This window comes from Phaethon aethereus, assembly GCF_964289735.1.
Source record: "Phaethon aethereus genome assembly, chromosome: 4".
Classification (NCBI taxonomy): Eukaryota; Metazoa; Chordata; class Aves; order Phaethontiformes; family Phaethontidae; genus Phaethon; species Phaethon aethereus.
Window position 1 is genome coordinate 14,662,987 of NC_138578.1, and position 22,607 is coordinate 14,685,593.

A 22,607-nucleotide genomic window follows, 5' to 3' on the forward strand; every position below is an offset into this window, starting at 1 on the left:
ATAAATATCCAACTGTGGTAAAACTTCAGTTGGGCCTCAGACAATCATTCCCCAAGAAAGTCTATAAGGTGTGAAAGGATACAGAAAACTTCTAACCACCCTAGAAAGAGACACAAACCTGACCTCAGACTCCTTCACTGAGTTAACTACATCAGCATGGTACGCTGTAGTCCTGTCAATAACAGTATTTGGATTAAAATTACAGATGTTCGGAATATTTTGAGAGGTATCAAATTATCCCCCCAAAAGTGCTATTTTCTCCTTTAAGGAGTAAAACCAGAAAGGCTACAAATAACTGAGTAAAAAAAAACCCCCAAAAAGATACCTGTAATACCACAATACAATGAAATCTTTTACAGCTTGTGAAGCTTCCGAGCACCACAGGCAGAGGTATGTCCTGCCTCCTTAACAGGTAATCCAAATTAGGAGGCTGGGTCATACACCCAAAATATTTCATCCCATGACAGAAGTTACAGGGAACAGTGATTCCCTTCCTACCCTCTGATCTCCCTGGTCTATGGGACTTTAACCTTGGCTCTGGCACCTTCCTGGGGCATTAGGAGCATCTCCACCAGGGGAGAAAAGCCAGGTGCTTTTCCCACTGCTGGAAGACAAATACGCACGTGGCAACATCCAGGCTGGGGAGAGAAGACAAGCTGGCAGAGAAGCAAGTCCACAGCAGGGCACAAAAACAGCACTGCAGATGCACAGCCAAACCAGTGCTCAGTGGTTTTGGCATTAGGTATTTGAGAGTCACGATACAACTACAGCACCACTAAGTCCCAGGCTTGCAGAAACCACTTTAACTGTTGTAACAGTAGGAGTCAACTGTGGAGTGATTTGGCTGTGCATTTTGGGAGGACTCCAACCTTTCCTTTGCATTAGCTTCCTTATAAACACATACTTCCTATTCATACAGATTATAGTAGAGGCTTAGGCTATTAAGAATGCAAGTTCCCAAAATTATCTCCCAAATTTATCTCTGAATGATCCGGAGAACAGGATAGCAATATATGCTGCTGGCTCTGTTATTTGGTGTAGTTCCAGCCAACTACAGATAACATCATGGAAGTAGGAAATCCACAATAAGTACATCACAGTCCAAATGGTAACTCCTTTGGTCACTCCACTGCAAACAGCTACCAGGGCTTGTACTGCAAGGAAACACTGAGAAACAACTTGCTGCTGCTAGCTACGCCAGTGAAAGTCTGCCAGAGGTTGCTGTAATGCTGAGGACACATTTACACAGTGTCACCCACCAAATCAGAGCTGCCACAGAAAATAACAACTAGAAACCACGAGGTTGTGGCGACGAGGGTGTTAGCCTCTTCTCCCAAGTAACTAGCTATAGGACAAGAGGAAATGGCCTCAAGTTGCACCAGGGGAGGTTTAGATTGGATATTAGGAAAAATTTCTTCACCGAGAGAGTGGTCAGGCATTGGAACAGGCTGCCCAGGGAGGTAGTGGAGTCGCCATCTCTGGAAGTGGTCAAAAAACGTGTGGATGTGGCGCTTCAAGACATGGTTTAGGGAACATGGTGGCGCTGGATTAATGGTTGGACTTGATGATCTTGAAGGTCCTTTCCAACCTAGTGATTCTGTGATTCTGTAAAACTCACTCCTGAGGTAAGCCGAGCAAGGCTAGTGTCAAAGGGGTCCTTCAAAATATCATACACCAAGGGGATGTGCAGGAGAGAAGCAAACAGGGAAACACTCACTGGAAAGAGGAAACAGAGCAGCAGACCAAAGGGGGGCAGAGGGGCAGGGAAAGCAGGTTGCTTATGGGAGAAAACGGGAATAGGGATGCTGGATGAGAAGTGATTATGATTATCTGAGCAGGGAGTATTCTAACAGAAGAAACTAAGTTGGGTGAAGGGATTAAGGGAGCCTAAAACAAAAGCAAAAATAGACCTAGAAGCGTCTGTCACCCGCTTTCTACATAAGCCAACGAGAGCTGTAGCCTGACACTGCTTTATCTTTCTCCTGAAGAAATGCAGAACCTTCTATTGCAAAATAACTTATCTGGAACAGTGGGTAGTTGCTACTTTTTTCTGTGTCCCCGCCAACTTCTCCGCGGTCTGTACATGTCTGGGACCACAGGAAGGAAGTTACAAGCTCTCCCTGTCCACGTTATATTATTCTGAGAAAAATATTGTTTTAGAGGCAGATAAATTCTTGAAGAGATTGGATCCGTGATAATTTTAACCATCTATTGTATGCTATTACTACCTGCTTATTCTCATTTCCTCTCCTTTCTTATCTAAATTTTAGACTTGGCGGTGTTGCTTTTCCTGAGAGATTTAGCTGTACATGGTCAAAACCACGGTAATTCAGCTGTGGCACATGGAGTTTTAACAGATAATAAATATGCACACAGGACTTCTCCCACACACTTTCCCAGAAAATCCTAGAAGAAGTGATATATAATAGGAAGAAACCTAATATTACTCACTCTGGTGAGTATAACGCATCTAGTTCCTGATTTCAGGTGCGACCTAGTCCCTCATGGAAGTTCTGAATAAGCAATAGCATAAGAACTAAAGCTAAAGCACCAAATGAATAAGGCAATTAATGAAGTCTTCCATGGATGACTAGAAGAATCTCCAAAGTGAACACCTAACAATATTTTCAGATAATCTGACTGCTTGCATGCTAGATTTGCCTAACCATGGCAGGTAAAGTCCAGGAAAACTATGGCCCTGTAAGCTATGTATGACAAAAGTGACAGAAACACTTTACGTTGGAAGAGCTTTTTTAGGAGTGCAAATAGTGTACGCACTTTCCTTTTCCTTTTTTAATTAATCAAGAAGCAGCGTTTAAATTCAGTGCTGCACTATTAAGGATCCAAACAGAGACTGTGGTACTAAATGAGAAAGCAAATTTATTGGATAAGGTTTTTTCATTTGGCTGGTTTTGAAAACGAAATGATCGTAGTGTGCACCTGGTAATTAATTACACACTTTTCTCACTGTCTCTGCTGAATAATTAAAACATTCACTGACAGAGAAGGCATAGCTCAATTCCCTACACTCTCATTTGGGTCAAGATATGGCCAATAGTAATATGGGCTAGTTAACAGACCATTTAATCTGTCGATATCTCAGTGCGAAATAAAAAGTACAAATCAGAGAAGAAGAAGAACTCAGAGTAGGGTGAGTTTTTGATCAGAAGTCCATTAAAACTGGTTCTCCTTTGGAGAACTGCATCATATACATCCTTAAGTGAAAGGGCAAGGACTCCTTTAAGCAAAAAGATCACAGGGAATCAAGGTTTCTTTCTTGTTGTCACAAAGCTCAAACCCAAACATGGCCAAACATTTTCTTTTCAATTGAAAAGGAACTTTTTTTTTTCCTGTAATACACTGCTATTGGTATATTACTATGTTTTACTACTCAGTAGTTAAAATTTACTGTCAGGTTCTGAGTCCCCCTGAAGTACCCACCTTGACTCCATAATCAAGGAAGGGGAAGCAGGGGCATTTCAAGGACTCGCCCACCTAATGCTAGTGCCAAAATTCAGAGACAATACAGACTGCTTATGGTACTACCTTCCCGCCATGGACTGGCAGTAAAATTAAGCATTTACTTCAGAAATTCAGCTTTACTGCCTGCTGAAAAGCTAAGTGTTTTGGTGATGTAGCATGAGTCACATCTCAATATTCCTTGCAGAGATTTTTACTGTTTTCCCTTGAACACTCCTTTCCTCCCCAGTGATTAGTCCAAGAATATTACCATAGGTTCCAAGGGAGCAGCAACTATAATTAAGGTTACACAATGCTTTCCATTAAGATTCTACTTTCAGCTGTTAGTTCATTTGGAATGGATAAAATTCAAACTTACAATATCATTTAAAGAAGAAAAAAAATTTTTTTGTATTGTGGGTTTTTTTTGTTTATTTGGGGTTTTTTTTGTTGGTTTTGAGATGTAGTACCTCCATGCTGAAGTGCAGGATTTGATATTCTGCACCAAGGTAATAAAGGTATGAGAGATGTAACTATTGAAAGAGCCTGCTCCTGCAAGAATCTCAAATCACCTCTTCCTAACAGAGACTTATTAAAATTCAGCAGGTACATGCTTTGAGGATTCAATCTATGCTGAACGTCTGCCAGGTCAAGGGGTTAAACAAGACTTTTCCTTGCTGCTGCTCTCCCTGGCAGATGATGACTGCTGCAATATGAAGCAAAAGCAATGAGGCAAGGGGACCATCTTTGCTGTTCTCTATATTTTCACTGAGGCCGGTGCCCAAGCTCTGAAGAGAAGTAAGACAAAGGCAGCCACACGTGTCGCAGAGGAGGAAGGAGCAACCAGAGGGAAATATTCAAGCAATAGCCTGGTGAAAAAGAGGAAGATGGGAAAGTTCTCATGAAAGAGTTCTCAGGACTCTGACTGGGGTGTTGGTCAGAAAGAAGTCTGAAATCAGTATTTGGGAAAAGTTGGAGAAATGAGGTACAGGAGAAACGAAACTTCTGTAGTCAGCTAGAGAACATTCCCCTGCAAAACACTGACTTGAACATCTCACCCCAGTGAAACAGATAAAATGTGTGAGACTATGTTACAAAACAACTGACAATTTTACTTACTTAATTTGCCCATGTAGAAGCCTGAACCTCACCTTAACCTTCCTGAGCCTGACATGGTGCAAATAAAGTGTGTTTGGGTTTCCTTCCTTTTTTTTTCTTGGTACTTTTTTCTTTTTTTTAGGTCTTAAGACACAGAGAATTGCTTTAAAGGCACATTATGAAGATCAATTCTGTGAAACTGAGTACTTATGTTAGAAAACCTTAGATTTAACGCAGCCTTTTCAAGCTACTGTTTGATACTTTGTCCACAATGGTTGTCTGCAATTCTCCTCCTCCTTCCAGAAGGATGCTCAGAAATAGACTTTTATTCTAAGACTCTGACAAGGTGCCAATTGCATTGGTTCTTGTTCCATCTTCTGACCATCCCTCTCCATTTTGTTTTATTTTCCTCTGCACACTGTTGCTATTTAAAAAAGCAGTAATTTAGTTTTAGAAAACAGAATTGGTGGTGTTGCGATGCCCCAACATTGGACCTTGCTGTTACTGAATGCCAGGTCCCTTTCAATACATTAGGTAATGTAAATCTTTGCATCTAAACTTTGTACATCAAAATATAAATGTCAAGTTTCCGAAGAACCATAGAATGATGTAAAAATGTACGCTGGAAGCCATGCTCTCCCTTTTAAGTTCTGCGCTAGTACTCTCAGAAAAAAAGTCGGAGGAGGTCAGATGGGCTGGAAAAAGAAAAGGTTAGAGGAGAACACGTGCTTCCCCTTCTGTGTGACCCCCCCCACGCTGCACCTATTGCCACAAGCTCGCAGGGTGAAAGCTGGGAGATTGAAGAAAGGCACAGGATGACCTGCACGTGGATCCCAGTCTCTCATTCTGTCCCTTTGCTCCCGCTTCCTAGTCCACATCGCAATCGCAGCGCTGTGGTGTTTGGTATAGGCCCTTCCATGGACAAGGTCCAACTCTGCCTGGACCCACGGATGCTGCCCGGAACATCTGAGAGTCCTTGATTAAAGAGTTATTACAGCTATCCCTCCTTCTCAACTCACACACCCTTAAGATGATCTTTAAGAAAAGATGCCCTCAAACAGCCCTTTAAAAAGGAGCTACTTGCTTTATAATTGGGCCATCAAAAGCCCATACCTTGTTGGTATTCATTCATTCTTTGTATTTGACCATTCACTCTTTGTATTTGTGCTTCAATTGGATTTTTGATAGGCAATTTTTCTAAAATAATATGAAATATCCTTGACTGCTGTTTCAGGTGAAAACAGGATGTCCTACATTGAGTCAAATTTTGTATTCAATGTCTGAAATACCTGACAGGTATTGTGCCCTGCTAAGAATGATGATAAGGCTGAAAGCCTGGAGGCTTCATTGTAGACAGTGGATTTGTAATTTCATTTGCTTGTTTTTACTTTTGAGGCTTTATTAGAAACATGTTCAAAAAGCAGGAGATTCTGAGGTTACTCACTACCCAAGGCCCCCAAAAAGTGCCCCTGTCACTGAAATAGTAAAATTAAATAGGTACAGAAAAGAAAGAAGAAAAAATAAGAAATCAAACGAGTTTTACAGAACTGCTTCATAGTGTGCTGGTTACCAGGGTCCAACCTCCCTTAAGCAGTGGCCAGCTCTAAAGATGAAAAGTAGAATCGTGAGACAGATACTTCAGTGAACTTGGATAAATCTGTTTTGTCTCTCTACTGTCTCTTGGAATATAGATAACACTGAACGGCAGGAAGTAGCCACATATTGGTGAATGGAACAATAAGAAAAGAATATTGATGATTGCGAAAAATCATGACTTGAAAGTGGCTGCAACAGTATAAATATGATTTTAGTATGATGTGAATTGCAAGCACTTGATACAGAGGGGATAAAATACGGGTTTTCTTCATTCTGCACTGTGCATGCCACTAAGATCAATGGAAGTCACATACATATACCAAGGAAACTATATGTAGAACTATTTATGGAATAGCCGCTTCACATACACATCAATTGCAGCATCATAATGGCATAATCAGAAGACAAAATCATATATTATATATTGCAAGTGATAAAGCTTGAATTCCTATCATTATTCCACCCCACTTTTCATAAGCTAAAGGGACAACTAATGGAAGGATTTTTGCACAGCTTTTTTTTTTTTTTAAAGAAGTGATAAACATCATATAGTTTATCACTACAAAACACCAATTCCACGTACAAACGAAGTCATTAAATAACAGCTACCAGCAGTATTTCCAAAACAGCGTTGTGCAACGTACATCAAAGCAAACAAACTGAGACATCTGAAATTGCCTATGGTTTAGTCAAAATTCTAGGGACATTAGAGAAGCTGAAAAGCAGCAAGCATGCAGAAGTCCAGCATCTCCATACTTCTGGTGGCAAGAAAGCAGGAACCTATAAGCCATGCTTCCTTTTTACAACAGCCACCAAAGCTGCATCAGCACCGTCAGGAAAAGAAAATGCTTTACAACTACCCAGGCACCTTTATAATTTTCATATCTCAAAATTACGGTATTTCCAATAAAGGCTGCCTTTGAATCACCATCTACTTTTACAACTCACTTTGTTTCACAGTATTCTCTATCTCCTACTGTTAACTCTTGAAAGAAGACATTCAAAGATCAATCCAGACTGTTAGGATTCTGGATGTTAAAATTGATTTTTTTCTTGTCTTCTTGTTCTTTTGAAAGGCTTAAAAGTGATTTGAGGCAATCAGCATAAAGGGATTTGATTGACAGAGTTTAACTAAGTCATCTAGAGAAGATTCATCGGGGGAAATTGCTAAAATTATAAATTAAAAGGCAAACAGTTTTTCTCTGCTCTTAAAACAAAATCGGTTCTTTTAGATGTGAAAATCATTCTAAAAGCTTCTACAACTAGTCAATGAAAAGCTTAGAAATACACAGCATAATCTTTCAAACAACACACTGCAATAGTAATCAAATCAAAAGGAAGGATAAAAGGGCAAGCATCACAACAACTACCAAACAAGTCTGTTGACCTCATGCACACAAACCTCAAAAATGTAGCTGCCAAACTTCCCTCAAGAAAAATGCAGGAGATGTAGTTGAGACACTGTTATATCTCTTTCTCTGGAAATTATGGCTTCCCTCACCCCCCGCCCCGGCTTCTGCCTGGCTGTTCTTTCTTCCCCAGTTTGCTCTCTCAAATTGCCTTTCTCTGCAATTTACCTTTCTCCACAATTCACCTTTCTCCATCTGCCTACACGAAGAGAGCCCAGCTGGAGGTCTTTGCCACACCATCTAGTCAGTGGTGGAGAGGGAGGAAAGCCAGCACTGCTCCATAAGCAGCTCCAGCAACAGATGGGCAGTGGGGAGGGAGAAACAGTCCCTGCTGAATGTCTGTAGCACCAAAGATACCAAAAAAAGCATCCAGAGACAGCTCTTAAAACTGTCTGACCAACTCTCAATGGGAGTACCATAGAGTTAAGTACTATGTGTCCCCATTTGACGTTTCTATTCTTCTGCTCTGAATTTTTTGGGCTTTCATTCAGCAGCTCATGAGAAAAAAAAAAAAAAAAGAAAAGTTGGCTGCTCTTTCTTTTTAACCTCCAGTTGTGTGAACAGTGTTACACAGATAGCTACTAGCACAGGTAATGGATCTATATATCATCCCAATGGTTATTTTGTATGCTACTGCCACTACTTGCAAGTAAGTCTTGCTTTAAGTCCCAGACAATCCTACCACCCAAGTCAAAATTATTACCTTGCATCCAACATAGCATCTACTTCAGTTCAAGGCTGTTTCTAATTCATTTACAGAATAAAGCTTTGATCTGTTTAAAACTACACCAAAACCAGAGAATTAACTTTTTTGTGATGATGCTTCAACCTCATATAGCCATCTGCGCATGTATTTTTTAAGTTTTCTCCAGATTTTCTGGGCTTTTCACCATTCTTTTGTGACTCCAATTTATTGTTATCTGTAAATATAACTAATGCGTTAATCTTCTGAGCTTTCAGACCAGTTATGTGATATAAAAGCACTCAAAGTCGCTTACATTTTTGTCTACAAAAACCTACTACACTTTTGTACTAACAAGTCAGTTTGTATAAATATCAGGGCTTTTTTTTTTTTTTTAATCAGGTTTGTATCTGTGAAACTTTTCCAATCTACTACTCAATGCTATTCTAACATAATAATGATTTTCTATAATTAGTTTGGTTGTATCTGGTAATTTACTGTAGCTTACACACTTTTGTATTTATTGGAGACATAAAAGGAAAAAAAAAACATTTGAAATGCCAACACAAATGAAATTTAACATACAAAACTCAGAAATTTTTCATTAATGATAAAATATGTAGTTATGAAAGACTGCATGCAAGTCATTCACTCACTGAAATACTGCAGAGACTAAGGGATTTATGCAAGCTAATGATACATACAAAATGATACACCTCAGTCTAATACATCACACCACACTAGCACCGACCAACTCTACATCTAAGCCATCTCAGTCCTCTGCTCATTCACTCTTCGTAAACTTTACCTTTTTTCTTTAGAATATCTATCTTTGCCAAAAGACTGAAGGACTCTACATGTGTAAACCTACAGTATTAATTTAGACATTAAACACCTAATCTGACAATACTAAATGTTGAGGCCAAGAATTATTGATTACAGACTTTAAACACGATCATTTACTTAGTATGATCTTTGCAAATCCAACATACAAACAATTTGTGTTTCACATAAGTGCAAGATATGATTCAGTTACTTCTTTGCAGGCTGACCAGAATATTTTCTATTAGGTTTGCAGTGACCTTTGTTTTATATTATTTGAATATTATGGATATATTTTTTAAACTCTTATAGAAAACACAATGCAGTACTCATTAAAGCCAATGATGAAAGTTTCTTTAGAGAATATAGCATGTGGATTAATTTTATGATCAAAGCTCATTTGCTCAGTGGGTTTTTTTATTCATCAACAATTCAGATAATCAGAAATCTTTATATCTTTTAATTACACATTCCTGATAACATCAGCCTCAATTTCTGCATAGTTGTAATTTCGAATAAAACATTTATTATTTTTTTAAGCACAGCATTTGATCAGACGTTAGTGGCAACCACCATTAGTCCAAAGCTACTTGGGTGTTTCTTTCACTTTTAATAACATGAGCTAGTAAGAATTGCTATCTGTAACAAATGCTTATTCTGCTTTCACAGTATTTGTCTAAATTTTATACAGAAGATTTAATGAATGTGTAAACATTTAAAAAATATTCTTGAAACAGAGAATAACTTCTTTTTTTAATACGGTCATAGAATGTTGTTAAAATTTTAAGCCTTATAAAAGCCTAAGAAATTGTTAAAATAATTGCTATTTACCTTGGTCAAATTCTACAGTCAACGAAGTGACACAAGGTTTCACATACCTATCTCCGAAACCGCTAATTAGTGATAAAACACACAGCTGCAAAGATCTTGCACGCAGAAGTGACTTACCAGCTGGCATGCCGCTGGTCAGCTCTCTGCTAAGTCAGGACTGGGGCCGATCGCACATTTGCCATCGGCTTTAGACCGCTCTGTACCGCAGTGCCTGGCTTAGCTCCAAATGCAAGGGACATGCAAAAATTTCCACATACCTTCTCATACAATCCAGCGCCCGAATGAAGAAGTCTTTGTGAAGCTGATGCTCATCCCTCAAGATGGAGCACTGCTCCAATGTCACTGACATGGATGTCCGGTCTTTGGCACTTTTGCAACAGGTGAAACGGACTCCGTTCAGCTTGCGGCAAATCTGAAACACAGGCAAGTGTCAAAGGATTGCCCTTTCCCCCCTCCTTGTGTTCCCTGTACACTAGGTAGACTGTGAAACTCCCACAATTTTGCGATCACAGACAATACAGAGAACTACAACATTTCTCAGCAAGAAAATAGCTGTTCAAAGGTAGTAACTCAACCTGAATCATATGGCTGCTGACGTGTGTCTTTGCAGTTAAACCAGTTATTAACGCTGCCTTGGGGATTTTCATATTCTAATGATTATGCCCACGCTGGCCTGACGCACTACCACAAAAGGTGAAAATGTGCCGGAAAGAACTGTAAATTTATCTTTGTTTATAAATTTGCAGCATTAACACCACAAAAATAGCACCAAAAGATTACAACTACTGACCTATAGCCCACTTCCAATTTTTCCAAATGACACATTTTAAAAGCAGATCTTCAAGGTTTTCATTAGCAGGACAAGTCTACACATAACCTGCCCCCCCTGAGGAAAAAGAAGCCCTCACTGATCTTAGGAGAGACGCACACAATCTTGTGCTGCAGTTGCGATCAAGTCTCTCTCCTGTCCACCCCAACACCACCACCCATCCAACGTGAAGCGAGATACTGACGGTGGACGCCCCCCCCGCCCCAAATATCTACTATTCTTAGTCCCAAGCATTTAAGCAAGTCGCTAAAATGCCTACACATACACATTACCAAATCATCGCACCTAATTTGCTGAACTTGAAATAAAAAAATATTTGTGTTAGCTTAGACTATAAAAGGAAAAGTTGCTTCATTTTTTCCTCACTTTCTGTGACAAGCATCCTTATTCAATTAAAGCTTAATTGCCTGAACACCTATTGAATGTTGAGAAAATGAAGAAAAGCTTTGACAAGTCTTAACTCAGACTCATGAACATAGAGGACTAACGTCTCATGAGGGTATGGATTCAGACACATCTGAATTTAAATGTATTCAGTGTGTGACCCAGAAAGCTTAACACAAGGGACTGCCATGGTGTGTCTACTTTCACTGTACATTTTGTGTAAAATCATAAGGGATAAGGGAAACATGACCTATTTTGAAGGCTAATTTCTCACCTTAAGAATCAATCTGTGGTTGCACGAGCCCATTATTTTATACTTTGGGTTCAAACAATATTTTACTAGGAAAAGAAAAATTTGAAGGAGTGCTGGTGTGCCCAAGTGTAGGTCTACCTTTCCCCTGATATAATTTGTCCTAAGAAAAGGTAATTTGCTTTGCTTGCTCCTACCCTTGGACAATCATAGCTATAACAGCATCAAAAAAGGAAATAGTTATGAGAATAGGGCAAGGCAATAAATTACGGCAGTTAGGCCTCATCCTAAGGAACTTCTCAGCTTGGCTAACAAGCGTTTACTTTGGATCCTGCAGGATGAAACTGGAACGTGATCTTTATAATCTCACTTCAGCAAATAAGCACTTTTTATCAGTTAATTGCATTCTCAGAAATTCTATTAAAATCAATGGCCCAGCCAATACCTACAGTCTTCAAGGTCTTTGCGATATCAAAAGTTGTATCCAGGAAATTAATTAATTGAATCTAAGTTTGAACCCAAAGAACTACAGGCTAGTAAGGGAGAACCTGTGAGTGTTTCTTCCCACCCATAATTCAAAATTTTAAAACTTAATTGTGTTTAAAAATTTGGAAAGTTGCACTGGGATTTAAATAAAGTACTATAAGACAATTTTTTTAAAGAAAGTATCAATCAGGGTTGGTAATGTTGTGAAAGAAGATAACTGCTTAATTGAAGAGATTAATGCTCTCTACACTAGTCTCTTTTGGAGTTCACGAGTCATTGTGACTATTCAAAGTGAATGAGTCATAAGAAAAAAAACAGGTAACTACTTTGGATGAGTGATGGCTTCTGATGTGGGGAGAGGAGACTACGTCCCAAATCTGGGCTGACAGCATACATAGGAAGTGCTGGCTAGTGAGAGTCAGTTTTGAACTGAGAAGCATTCTAGGCACAAGAAGCAAATGACCATAACCAGAAGCTTATTTTGCACTGAAGTACAGTACAAATGTCTCAATCATCTTAAAATGGATTAAATAGAAAACAATCCGTTAACTTAAATAAGCAAATTAAAAAATCATTAGATTCTGATTTAAGGAGAAATGTAGATTAACCTGACAGGCTGGCCCAGATGAATCCTCAGAATGACTCAGTTCACTAAGCAGCAGCAGTTAAACAAAGTAAATAATTAAAATGAGCAAACCCAATGATTTGATATTCTAGAAATCTAATAAGAGACAATACCAAATATATGGTAATACCATCATATCAGAACACACATCTTACTATTAGTGTCCAGCCTAAATTTTATCCTCAACTTTGCTCACTTCTTCCCCAAATATACTGAAGATATAGGAGAAGAAATAGACTTAAAATTTATTAGAGCTTTAAAAAGTCTCCTTTACAAACAGAGATCTAAATGGATAGGATTGTGATTAAACTTAAAAAAGGGATGATGAAAGTATATAAAACCATGAAGACTAAGCCAAAGATAAATCAATACTCTTATTATTTCTCCTGATATAAACCAGAAGATTAAGGGTGCAGCTTAGGAAATAAAAACATACAACATTTAAATCTCTGTGCCATTATATTTAGAATAAGAAATGTTTGTGATGCCAATTTGTAAAAGTTGACTTTTAAAATGCAGAAGTATTCTCACAGTCCCATTACAACAGGGATTACATGCAGGGGCAGATACATATGCATATCCATGTAGAATCTCATATATCTACAGCAACAACAAAGTGATATCCTTACAGCAGGGAATCATCCCTTATAACATACTATAACAGTGTGTAGATTAGTGGTTCCAGAAATACTCTTTTCAGAAGGTTACAGTACAGTAAGGTAAAGAGAAACAGAATATAGTGAAGGAAAAATCTGAAATGGTTTGTATGTCCAAAGAATGCTTTTTACCCATGAAATTATTGTCAGTGAATTCTGAATAGAAGGTAGAAGACAACTGAAGGCAGAAGACAACTTCTACCTTCTGTTGTCTATAGACAACTTTCTATATCCAAAGATTAAGTAAATTCTATCACACTCTTTGTAGCTCATTTTACACTATCCTGTACTGATTTATCTTTTGCTTCTTTAGAAAGCAATGTTTCATAGTAATTGCAGAATTGGTACTGCAAGAAAAGCTTATATTTTTACTCACAACAGATTTATACTGTAATAGCATGTGATAATATTTATTAACCACAAGGCAAAATATTATTAGCAATATAAAAAAATCACAGCAGTTTTATTAATACAAAGACATAGTTAATATTGTCTTGTTTCCGATGTTAATGAAAAGTCGTGGAAATCTTACTAAGATTTTGTATTAAATATTGACTTGCCTTGAAGGGTATACACATTTGAAACAAGGTTTTGCTTCAATTCCAGTAGATACCAAAAGACTCGAGTCTCTGCTTGTATAAATGGGCAGAGACACCAAGGTTACTTTTCTAAATCAAAGACAATTACCTGGTTGAATGTCACATTCCTGAAAAGCTTGAGCTCTTTATAAACATCTAAGGGTTGGTTTGTTGTTGGGTTTGTTTTTTTTTAACACGTATGTGCAAAAACCACAGAATTGGGAAACAAAAAGGAATTATGTGAATAAAGCAAAGTAAGGATTATTCATCATTTGATAAACATTTTTCTTTGTGTTTCCCTTGTGTCTGAACATTTGCCCTTTGCATATCTAGCTTATTTTGTGTTGCTACCAGTGCCTTTAGAGTTGCTGTCATGGTGACACTGGCTAAAAAAACCCAAACATAAAATGCGATTGATTAAACATTGTACTGATACAATTAAACACTTATTTATAAAATATAAGTACCTTAATTGCAAAAAATCAGAAGTTGAATGCAGCAGTATTAAACAAAAGCCAGAGCAAGTAACCATGTCCTGTATCATATCTCAAGGCTTATGGACACTAAGCAATAAAAGGAAGATATTTTGAATAACCAAATTTTACATTATCAAAGGATGGACATGATTTAAAAAAAAAAAGTTAGATACTGTAGCTGAATACTGTATTGTCTCTCTTATATGAGGTGACACATTTACAGCTATGTGTGATCATCCAAGGAATTGATTCTGCCCATACTGGGCATGAAGGGATTCCTCTGCCTAAACCCAGACTCAGATAGCTAAAAAAACCCACAATCCCCAAACAAGGAGCAAAACTCTTTTACCCTGTTGCACAACTCACTGAGATAAATGAAAAATCCTGCATCTGGACTGCCTGGCTAGGAGAAGCTCTGCAGAAAAGGGCCTGGAGTATGTAGGGGACAACAAAGTGACCAAGACCATCTCTCATTTCTCGCTTTGAATTCTAGACAGTTTTACCAGTTAAGAAAGTGAGAAAAAGAAAATATCTGTAATTTAAGTGTAAGAAGAAGAGATATATTAACAAGTGGGATGAGAGACCATCAGAATGGAAATGTTAGAGAGCCATTTCAGCATATCTATCTACTTTAATCATTGAGTTTTCCAATCATATCCTTAAGATCCATTGCACCTGGAGTATCAGCAGGCATGTGAAAATTAGTTCACCATGCGAATGTGTTTGAAACGAGAGAGCTTACCGTCGCAGCTAGCCACATGATTTCTACATTCTTTCTCTTTTTGGCCTGGATATTTTGATGGAGATTTTCTAGCAATCCCTTTAGATCATTTTGTTCTTGAAAATGTGGTAGACCTGGAAAAAAAGGATGATAAGCTTGGTCATTATGATAAGGCTGGTGATAAGGTTGTGCTGACTAAAGAATGCCCATATTAAAGAACAGGTCTATTACACAGGATGGAAATCACCAGCTAAATATTTACAGAATAAGCAAACCTTATTTCTTTCTAAGCATTGGTTTGTCCTCCCTAAGATCTTCACTACGGAAAATTAAAGTATCTTCAACTTTTGTCTTACAAATGAATGATGAAAACATTCAAATCTCTGCTGTAGTTCCGTTCATCAACTATTATAGACATTCAGTGGCAATGAGTAGAAAAATAACCGAGTATATAAAAACCTGCTTTAATAGGATGATTTTTTAATTTTTAATTCAAAATATTTTGCTTTTGTTTTCAGACTGAAACATCTTATTTTTGTTTTAAAATGATGCTTTAGTTCCTAATATAACAGAAAGGTTAAACAGCACTAAATCCCTCGCACCCTCAAATCTAACAAAGGATATTTCTCAGTCTGAAATTAAATGGAACTTTAATTTTGAAATGCAACATAATTTTAGGTTTACTAAAAATCCAAAATTTTGCCTACTTGCCCTAGGTACAGCAGCTGTGCTGAAGTTTTATTAATTATAAATGTCTAGAGAGAATTCAAGAGTAAGCGATTTAACTTGCTCTTCTGTTTTGTGTGTGTATATATATAGGAGGGTTTTGTTCTAATGTTACCTTTATTTTCATTAGTTTTGAAAATCAGCAGAAACAACCAAAACCTGGTTTTCAAAATTATTTCTTCTTATGGTAGTGAAGTAAAAAGAAATTCAGTAACAGTTTAATTTTAAATTAAAATTGAGTTAATTAAACGAATTAAAAATTTAAGTTTTAAAAATTTAATAATCACCAAGGAAAGGCTCAGAACAGTTGAAACAAAATTAAACCAAATTGATACTTTTTTTAAAACAAGAAAAAGTAGGATGTTACATGCATTGGGGAAAAATAACCAACCCAAGCCTCAAACCCCAAACCTAAGATTTATATTCAATTCAAAGAGTAAAAATAAGGCAACTATTAATGCAGGTCAAAATCCATTCACCTAACCTGATCACAGCGGGAATGATCCCTCTTATCAACAGGCTTTTACCTCTTATGTCTAATGAATTCTGTAGTTTCACTTATCCATGATTCATGGTAAGATGTAATTTAAATGTACTCAGAAACACCTGTTCTAAAAATGTCTCAGTTGCCTTACTCACGCTGTGCTGCCAAAAAGAAAAAAGTGCAGAAAAAGTACACTGAAACTAGTTTTGTAACAATCTTAATGAGGATCATTTTATCTGTGTATTACAATTCCTGATCGTACAATGAGATAATGCAGAGCGCGTAAAAATCTATCACAACCTGCTAGACTACTATACTTACCCTGCATCAGTTTCTTTAAAACACATAGCATACAATGAGTACGCTAAGAAGATGCTTCTGGATTATGAGAATGTATCACTAGGTAAACGTTTTATTGCTTCGAAGCAGTTTTCCTTTGGTTCACAGCAGAAAATGCATCATCTCAGACAGTTGACCTCACCATAGGTAAAGTAAGATTCTCCTAATTTATAATATTGCCAAATGAGCTGCATCTTGACTGGACATGATCGATTGCTTAAATTCCTTGTGTCACAAAGCAGTATTAAACCGTCAAATCATTCTCATAGATTATAAAGGGGAGACGCCTGGATGTACAAAACTGACTCATAGACTTTATGTTGAAAATGCACGTGCTGCTGCATGCATTATGATGCTACGGAAGAAAATCTTTATTTGCCTGCAAGATTTCTAAACCTTGCATGCATCCCTCTTTTCACACGGAACAATACTTTGCAACACTTTGATGTTGCTGTGGGCATTAGGTATCGGACCAGCCACACTGAATATCACTCGTGACATAGATTTCTCTGATTTTATGCTTTCAGCTATTTAAATTGAGTTCTAAGCTGTTCTTTTCAATTAATTACGTACTACTAAACAACAATCATACCCTTCCTATCACTAGCTGTTCTGTAAAAGCGGTACTATTTTGGTGCCTAAACCAGAACTACATTTGGTTGACATTTTTGGTAGGGATCTTTCTGGGAGCACGTTGTTATTTATTGTTGTCAGAGTTTCCTATTAGGGAATTAAAGAGATTAAGAAACATGAGAATGACAGAGTGCATATTCATCTAAAAGAAGATCGAAAGTCAGTGTTTGGCATATGCAGTTACATGCAGCTGAAGACTTTTAATAACTGGGAAGAGAGAGAAAGCTAGAATATTATTGCAATGGGAATTACAGAGATGAGAGAAAAACTAATAGCAAAGGCGGCAATACCTCTATGGGAGTGGGAAATTGAATCCTTTGAAATGGAATATACGAATGAAGCAGCAGGCAAGTGAGGCTGCCAAAGGATGGTGGCTGCAACAGCCTGGCCAACAGGGCTGCGAGTCCTCAAATTCTGTCTGGCTTTACGAGCACAATTTGTAACTAACAGCTTTGTGAACTGGGTCCTGCATTTATTTTGTAGCACAGATTTGGCACTACAGGAAACTATCTGGAAAGGTGTGACAAAATCGTCAAGGAGCCATCAATACTTAATGGCTCTCACTTGGCTACACCACCACGGTGGCTGCCAGCTTGGATGGAAGGTTTGTCTTCGTAAGAACTTGAGCACAGAGGTGGGGGAAGAGAACTGAAGTTCTCCCCCTGCTGAACAACCTGGAGAGCTTCACTTTTTTCCAGGGCACTCGTTTAAAAGGCACATTCCTCAAAGCCAAAAAGAGTGATTCCGTATAATTGCGGGGAGCTACTGGGAAGGATGATGGGACCAGAAGGTACTTTGTGTTCTGTAAAAGTTTGGACAAAGAACACACTTAGACCTTAGACACAGAGAAAAAGTAAGAAGGTAATAATAACCAGAAAAGACATGATGAATTAGACAAGTGTAGTTCTCAAAAGCCTGCACAGTCTGGCAGAAGTCCAGGAAAAGTGTGTGGCTCAGTAATGATCCTTCTGCAGGAAGTCAGTACAAGGTTAGTTTCTGTTAATGAAAAGCAGCCAATACTACCTGCATCGAAATTTTTGCTTTTATATAATGTCCTGGTTTCAGCTGGGATAGAGTTAATTTTCTTCATAGAAGCTAGTGTGAGACTGTGTTTTGGATCTGGGATGAGAAAATGTTGATAACGTACTGATGTTGTCAGTTGTTGCTGAGCAGTCAAGGACTGTCCGGCTTTTCATGCTGGGCTGCCAGCGAGCAGGCTGGGGGTGCACGCGGAGCTCGGAGGGGACACGGCCAGGACAGCTGACTCCAACTGGCCAAAGGGATATTCCATACCATACGACGTCATGCTCAGTATTTAAAGCTGGGGCAAAGAAGAAGGAAGGGGTGGAGGGACGTTCGGAGCGATGGCGTCTGTCTTCCCAAGAAACCGTTACGCGTGATGCAGCCCTGCTTCCCCGGGGATGGGTGAACACCTGCCTGCCCATGGGGAGTGGGGAATGAATTCCCTGTTTTGCTCTGCTTGCGTGCACAGCTTTTGCTTTACCTCTTAAACTGCCTTTATCTCAAACCATCAGTTTCCCCACTTTTACTCTTCCGATTCTCACCCCCATCCCACCGCGGGGGAGTGAGCGAGTGGCTGCGGGGGGCTCAGCTGCTGGCTGGGGCTAAACCACGACATATAGTAAGATCCATTTATAAGGCAGCAGATCTACCTTAGACCTAATCCCAAATAAGGTTAGTTTTTCAGGATGCTTTCTTGGCAGGATTCCCCTAAATTAATTACTAACTTCTTGTATGATTTTCTCTGTAGAAATCCTAGAAATGTGGGTGGATGGATGAGCATACTGCCCGTCCTTTAGGAACAGAGCTTTCACTTCTGTCAAAATTATTACCAAATGAAAATCATCCTCATCTAGAAAATAAGCATGTATATACAGTGACACATTAGACATAACTACAAGTACGTACATGTAATGGAAAATTTGCAAAAGTAATCAGCACAAAGTGTACTGTAAGGGAACAGAGGCTTTGCACGGGATTTTAACCGTCAGTATTCACCATGAGGAGTTACACGTAAGTCCTGTAGGATGATAGATGTTTAGATTCAAAAGATTCATCCCCCCCTACCAGGGGAAGGAGCAGAGATCTAAATCCAAGCTATTTAAAATCAGGCTGTAACAGTTGCAACATTTGGGAATATAGTTTAGGCATTAAGACAACAGGATTAGATTGATACAAATGGTCTTTTCAGTGTTTGCTTTCAACAATCAAAGTAATGTTTACGAAACCAAATTTCTATAAAATTGGTATATAAGGCCTATTCTAAAGGAATCATGCTATTAATATCACTGACAGTATGATGTGGCTCATTGCTTGTATTTGCACCTGCAGATTTCTCAGTGGTTTGCCTTACCTTAATACATACTTAAAATAGTAATGGAGGGAATGACTGAAACTGATGAAAATTCTCACTGAGTATTTCTGTACAAATATAGTAGGTACAGACTGTCCTCTACTTGAAATACTAAAAAGCATATTACCTTAATAATCTAAAAGACTGTTTAGTTCATCATTATTCTGTTTCACTCTCTCTGTAGTTTCTGCTATGCCTTGGGCCTGCAATCACTACTGATTTCAGCAGGGCTGTGTACAGGCACAAAGTGTTTAACTTTATGGAACAAGTTATGGGATTGAGGCCTAAATCTAAAAACTGCACACTAATACTGTGCTAATATTACTATCTTATAATCTTTCACCTATCAAACATTTTCAAAGCCATTTAGATATTGCGTTATTTTGTACTCACAATCAGGAGGCATTTTTTCCGTAAACAGCTTGTAATACTCTTTTAGAAGTTCTAAGTTTTCCTGGTTAATGTTTTCCTGCAAAGTGGTATCTCCAAACCTGTAAAAAGGCACAGCAAAATGATGAAAAAAACCCCACAACCCAGAACCAAAACAAAGCTAAATTATCCTTCAGAATGATTTCTTTGCATGAAGAAATAACTGGGTTTTTTTTCCCCGAGTGTTGAATGCATTACATTTTGTCAAATGTACAGTTGCTAATCTCTCACATGCTTTGGAACTAATATTTGGGAATGAGGTCATTGCTTATGGATAATTCTTCCAAAAATTTATGGACAAAGTAATCCGTTTACAGACAGACATTCAATAAAGCACATATTCTTCTTCCCTTCACAAATCCTGCATAAATGCAAGGGCTTTTTGTAGGAATTTCAAATGGCACCACAAACTCCTACATCTCTTACTGCTGCTGTTGCTTAGGTATATTAACTTCTACCAGAGCTGGGAAATATTGAAGCCACACAAGATGGAAGAGATGCAAGTGTCAAGTGGAAAACCTTCTTAAGATCTAATTTCTCCTCTAGTCTGAGAATATTTGCTATGAATAGTCGAATTGATTACTACTCTGGTCCCTTTCTGCCCTACGCTGCTGCCGAGCTGTTAGTTGTCTTTGTTTCTTGTATCTGAAACTAATGAGAGAACCACTTCTCTGCTGTTGATCAGTGATTTCACCAGTAAGCTTTGGAGAGTTGCAACCCGCAGGCTAGCTGACTTCAGCTGCCTGCATTTAAGCTTGCTGCAGCACACAGACCTCAGCGGTTGCTCCACAGGGCTGCAGCTGGCCCAGGAGTATGTTATGGGGTTTCTTGCAGCAGTTAAGTCTGCTGGGAACACATCACCCAAATCCTCATTGTCCTGCACAGAAAACCCAGACAACATCAGGATGTCATTACGCTTATCCATGAACTGACTACAGCTATACGGGCAAATATCTTTCTCCCTGAGACGAAAATCTCTGTAACAGCCAAGCTTCACATAGGCTAAAAAACCCCAAACCAAACTCCTCTCCTCTACTATAAGATATGAATGAATGTAAAGACAGGAATATCCCTTAGGCATTTCGGGCCAACTTTTTGCAACTCATCTTTAGAATAGCCTTGAAATTAAGAAAAGGAAGACAGAAAAGGAAATGGAGGAGTACAGAGAGAGGCATGGACAGGTAAAGTGAGAAATTCAGGTAGACAAAAGGGGACACAAATCAGAAGATACTAAATATACTGCTACATCAATGCAGAAGGGAATCAAATATTTAAACGGGCCAAAGAAGGAAAAGACTTGGCTACTTCCTCAGTAGCTACTGCTGCACTGTCACATGAGACTATTTCTTTTAAACCAAATATATTACCAATTGTGCTTTACTTAACGAAGAGATGTTTGCATCTAATAAAGAAACATTTTCTAGAAATTTATCACAAAACTTTATTTCTATTCTCATATTCATTCTCCTACAAAAAAATACTTTTTACCAAAAATCATGTGCAGCGTTTCCAATCTCACAGACAAATGTGCAGCTTTAGGAGTTAAGGAATATCTTGAATTAAATCTACTGTTTACACCTTTAAATGCATGTGGACAAGCTGTTTCTGCATGGAATAATCTTGATAGATATAGATATTAATATAGATATACTTATATTAATTTATATTAATTTTTCATTCATGGCTGGCTTTGTGCACAATGTAAAATCACCACCGTGAACAATGCTGCCATTCTTCCTGCCACTCCACTTGCAAGCCAGAAATCTTTTCACATCGACTCCTCTACAAGTCCCCATCTATCCAAGCTATTTCTAAATCTCGTCAAATCTTTCTTCAGGACACTTGTAACACACAGTCCTTATGCCTATGCCAGCCATGTAAGCTCTCACAAACTTGCTTCTTGGTTACTGCATACTCCTTTTCTCTGATTTTGGAAAAATGTGACATGTCCAGTCACAATTGTCATGACTGATTTGGTTCATTTTGTATGCTATTCTTTGGCCATGTCACTCCTCTCATAGCATCACTTTTCCCTTCTTTATGGCATCAAGAATAAGCTAATTTTGTTTTCAAGAATGTTTGAAGTTCTCTAACCAACTACTCAATTCTTTCACTAGTGAAGTGACAGTTTTTACTGTCTTCTGATTCTGCCTATGTTTCCCATTTCAATTTGCTACTTTAATTTTCTTACATATCACCATTCAACTCTGATAATTCTCCCATAAATATCCACAAAGCTACCTGATGGCACTCCTTAGAAGACTCCTGTTACTCTGCTGTCTAAAAAGAACAGGATGTGAAACTCCTGTTGTGCTTGACTTCTTGCCTATTATCCACGTTAACCTTTTTTACTGTCTACCTCTATTTCCCCAGCTATGCTTTTGCTTTTGAGTTTGTAGTGACCGCAGTGTAAAGATACGTACTATGTCCCTTGGATGCTCTGTTAAAAAATTAATAAAAATTAATAAAACCAGTAAAAAAAAAAAAGTAGCTGTCTCATTGTTGATGATGCAGTTTTATCATTGCACAAACTTTTAAACTTAATTTAACATCACCGACAGATAATTTTCTCTTCCAAGAGAAGGGTAATAGGTTGGTGAAACTTTGACTATTATTGTACTAATTAATTAGTTTCCAGCAATCTTTTCAGAGGAGTAATATTTAACAGATGAGCACTTTAGCATCAGTCTTCATGTTTCTACAAACATATTACTAATGCA

The 22,607-nt window shown here is 38.1% G+C and overlaps 1 protein-coding gene across 7 annotated transcripts in view; it reads right to left on the reverse strand.

Moving 5' to 3' along the window:
* The window catches only part of INPP4B (inositol polyphosphate-4-phosphatase type II B), a gene marked incomplete at both ends in the record, with an annotated part of 291,862 nt that overhangs the window by 21,171 nt on the left and 248,084 nt on the right, over positions 1-22,607 (reverse strand). For 6 of the 7 annotated variants that reach the window (XM_081999525.1, XM_081999527.1, XM_081999529.1 and 3 more), the window contains 3 exons: positions 10,155-10,309; positions 14,924-15,036; positions 19,852-19,949. In XM_081999525.1, the coding sequence (XP_081855651.1) occupies positions 10,155-10,309; positions 14,924-15,036; positions 19,852-19,949 (366 nt within the window). The remainder of the gene's footprint in view (positions 1-10,154; positions 10,310-14,923; positions 15,037-19,851; positions 19,950-22,607) is intronic. The other variant, XM_081999530.1, reaches the window with a different exon arrangement.